Below are 4,346 nucleotides of genomic sequence, written 5' to 3' on the forward strand. Positions count from 1 at the left end.
CTGTTTGACGCACTAAAATAGGCCTCTATCCATTTTGTTTTCTAATATTTCTGTGTCGAATGTTTGAAACATAGTTTGCTTCTTAAAACAACAACTAAATAGTTAATGTTTGTATAATCCAACCTGATGCACACAAAATACCATGGGAAAGAGCCGTATCAAATGGAGTTAAGGTTGTGAAACCTTTGTTCAAATGGCCAATCATGTAACCTTAAAGGCCGGGGTAGTAGTATAAAAGGCAGACAGTCAGAAAAATGGCCCCTTCACTTGACCTCACACAGCTGTCTGCTAGTACAGACTGCCAGTACATTTTTTTAAATATACAAATAATTAACGAACATAAAATGCTAAAATTTGCAAGATGGTTCATAAAATGTATCATAAATATATTTTGTGAATTTCAAGTCTCTCAAACAGTTATAAATACTACTTTCAAATATTTGTTTTTATAACTGTTAAACAAATTCAAATTTTCCAGCAATTATGATTGACAGATCTTAAAAGTTCATGACCCTCTAACAGCCAACTGAATTCTACTACCAATTTCTGTTTACTACAGGTTTACTATCATAGTATGAGGTTGTAACTGCCATATGGTGGGAAACATCCATTATATGGGATGATATATACTATCAAATTGCTTATTATAACACAATTCGTGGAAGTATTGGTTATGGTGTATGAAACTAATCTCAAATGAGGAAGCAACGGACAAATTCTTCTGTACCACTCTATCCGAATGATAAAAGACCACAAGCCATGTGAATGTTTACAATCAAAACTGCTGACCAGCGCAGACCTCATAAACCCGATTAACCACGCCTCCTCTGCCAAATAGGCTTGATTACTGTCCGGTAGGATATTTGGGGTCAGGCACCCCGGCCTTTAAAGGACGTAATACACTATAAAGTCAACATGTATGGTATCAATTTCCACATGCATATTGCTGGACGTCTACTTGGTATTGGTAACAAATATAGCATTTTGTATTGACAGACTGTGAGCATCATTGAGTGCGATTCTTTATGCTAGTGAATAAAGAAACACGTGTTTCTGCATCAATGGAATTTTCTAAGAAAAAGAGCCAAGAACCACTTTCCACAAACATTATTCTAAAATGTCCATGAAACAAAATATATCCATCTTCAACCTTCATTAATCGATAATGATTGTGACATTATTTCTGTGTCTGGTACAAAACATTAGATTGTTGGCATCTATACTGTCTTCAACATGTCTGCAAGACATCTAGCCCATGACTCGATGGCAAAAAGTGTTAGGTTTTTATCCATTTGAACCTTTGTCTTTGTGTGTATCTATTTGCTTTGCAAAAACACTTCAAATCATAAGATCAGCTCTTTAAGACAAAGTCTTAAAATAAAGAATCCATTTTTGAAAGCACATTACTTAATTTAGTAGGGTCTGTCTTAAATCTCAGACAAATTCGATCAGGTAAAGGAACTATTTCTGCCAGTAAAAGGGAATCTGCGCACTCCATTTTAACGATAAAGCTGTATGGCCAAGACGCGAGACATGCGCGAAACGCAAGTATTTTGTATTGTAGATCTCTCGCCTGGACATCTTTTGTACAATATCGGCCAGACTTGTGAACACCAATAGCCTACGTAAAGCACCGCTAAGATATTATATGATATAGAGGATTTTTATAGTAGTGTTTAATCAGTGGTTGTGACAAGACGTGTAAACAAATAAAATTTATACTTTTGTTATTGTTTTATAAATGATTGCAACATTTGGCAGCACGATTTTCATTTGCATATGGCTTACGGAAATTATCAATGGTGACAAATTATGTGGAATAAACACAGTTTACATCGCCGGAGATGGACGCCATGTGTACGATAAAGATAACAACCTCATCATATAACATTTGCAGAGAAAACAATCAAGAATATTTCCACATATTTAGAATTTAGTATATTTTAATGGTCATTTGATAACGGACAGTGACGTAACGTTTTGGAGCTCGATTTTAAAAAACAACCTTTGCTACTGTCATCTGCAATGGAGTTTCTCGATAAAATAGAGAAACTAATTTACGGTGACGTCAACATTACGGGAGTCCCGCCAATTCATGAGTTGTTACAGTTTGCTAACAAGTCTAGAAACGTGTCGTTCCACCAAGAAGGACTTGAAGATGAGGAGCCAAATATATGTGGACGGGTATTTCTTATACTAGCGTACAGTATTGTTATCGCGGTTTCTTTGTTCAGTAATACCTTAGTTTGTCACGTGATATTTAAGAACAAAAGCATGAGGACCGTTACAAACATATTCATCGCAAACCTGGCCGTCTCCGATCTCCTTCTGACATGTTTCAATGTACCCTTTAATATTGCTCGCAATCTCATAGAAAATTGGCCATTTGGGAGCGCCATGTGTCAATTGATAAACTTTTCGTTAATGGTGTCATCGTATGTGTCAACTTTTACCCTGCTTGGAATTGCTCTGGATCGCCAACAAGTCCTAATGTACCCTCTTAGTCCCAGAATGAGCAAACCAATAGGAATCGTTGTGATTACTGTCGTTTGGATGGTCGCAATAGGTTTATCATTACCATTTGGACTTTTCAACAAAGTTCAAACAGTTGATTTCTTCTTCAAGAAGGTCAAAAGATGCACATCGGACTTTCCAAACCCAAGTGATAAATGGGAGAAATATTTGACAATTACGACGTTCCTTTTACAATTTATAATACCTCTGACAGTCATCGGGATATCATATGGAAGAATTGTTAAAAAACTCTGGGTTCGAACTCATGTCGGAGCAGTGACGCAAAACCAACATGTGTCTCAACAGAAAGCAAAACGTAAAAGCATAAAAATGTTGATTGTGGTCGTTATTATGTTCGCAATATGTTGGACGCCATTAAACTTATACCAGGTACTCGCGGATTTTAATCCAGACCATTTTAGCAGTACATCGTTTTTCATCTGCCATTGGATTGCTATCAGTTCAACATGTTATAATCCGTTCGTTTACTGCTGGCTAAATGAAGCATTTCGGGAGGAGATTAAGTCCCGATTCAAATGTTGCTTTCCAAAGTCAAAACGCGTTCACCCCGGTGTTATTATAGACGGTGTGTTGTTCAGAACAGATCGTAGCTTTTATAGACTGGTTTATAAATCTCCTTCAACCAACAGAAGGACTTCAACTTCAACCCGACCAAATGAATTGTACAAAGTAAATAACGATATTTCAACGAAAGAGCAAGCGGAGATGCTGTTTTCGTCGTTTAACCATAGGAATCCAATAAGCGACGTTCAGTTAGTGGGGCAACAATAAGTGGTGCGCTCGAGACTGTCCTGCAATTGCAGGAGCTGTGTGAACTTTGCATTACGGAGAATGGTAATGCTTCTGAGTCAATACCCAATAGAGGACATATGTTAAATAACTGAATATTTTACATAAGACGGTCATAAATTCGATGAAATGATTATGTCATTTCTAGACATAGTTATACGTTTAGTACACTAAAACCATGAAGCATATAAAACACATATGTATTATCAAAATTAGCATTAAAAATAATTTTCACAAAAATGATTAGAATAATTAAGATCCATAATTGCCTGCATATTTATTGTTTCGACAGCGTAATTTTACCATCCATTTGTTGTCATCATGAGTATAGCATAAACGGTTGTAAAAAAAAAACTGTATATAGGAAAGATCATAATAAAGACATGAACATTTGTTCGGTTTAAATTAAAGTTTTAGGGGGAATCGCAAAAAAATATTAATAATTAATCTGAAATAATATTCCTCTCAAAATGAAGGATACCTAACCTGAAGATGTCGTATGTCAATTAGTAGAACCATTATTTTGGAAATACAGGGTATCAAAAACCCTAATACGGATAATTATGACACTGCAATTCGTGGCACAGAAGCAATATCCTAATACGGATAATTATGACACTGCAATTTGTGGCACAGAAGCAAAATACACATACATATAGGCAACATAATTCAAACCTGATAGAAAAAACTGTTTGCAAAATGTATACGATTGCATTATCCTTTTAAGCAGGTATATATTTACATTATTGGAAACCTTTAGACAATTCAGAATACACAAAGGATAAACTTAGATTGTAATTAGTGTTGCGGGGTACTTCATAATGGTGTTTGTATCATTCCTTTCTTTCTGCGTATTACATATAATTTGGAGCACATTGGTTATAAGAAAAACACAGAATGTTATTTAATAATACAGGGAAAACAAAAGGGACCATCTTACTAGCCAGAAACACAGTCTTGACAAGCTTATAATAAGCTTTGGTAAAACAGAAATCAACAAGAAACACTCGAGACAGAACGCA

At 35.5% G+C, this 4,346-nt stretch overlaps 1 protein-coding gene across 1 annotated transcript; it reads left to right on the forward strand.

The window, feature by feature from the left end:
* The first annotated feature begins 2,025 nt into the window (after positions 1-2,025).
* On the forward strand, positions 2,026-3,377 carry LOC128210835 (G-protein coupled receptor 83-like). Its single transcript, XM_052915190.1, has one exon. The coding sequence runs from the start codon at positions 2,026-2,028 to the stop codon at positions 3,304-3,306; it is 1,281 nt and encodes a 426-aa protein (XP_052771150.1). The 3' UTR covers positions 3,307-3,377.
* The last annotated feature ends 969 nt before the right edge of the window (positions 3,378-4,346 follow it).

This window comes from Mya arenaria, chromosome 12 (genome assembly GCF_026914265.1).
Source record: "Mya arenaria isolate MELC-2E11 chromosome 12, ASM2691426v1".
In the NCBI taxonomy this organism is placed as follows: Eukaryota; Metazoa; Mollusca; class Bivalvia; order Myida; family Myidae; genus Mya; species Mya arenaria.

Excerpts from the sequence above, each read along its gene's own strand:
- LOC128210835 (XM_052915190.1), top strand. The coding sequence starts at position 2,026 with ATGGAGTTTCTCGATAAAATAGAGAAACTAATTTACGGTGACGTCAAC.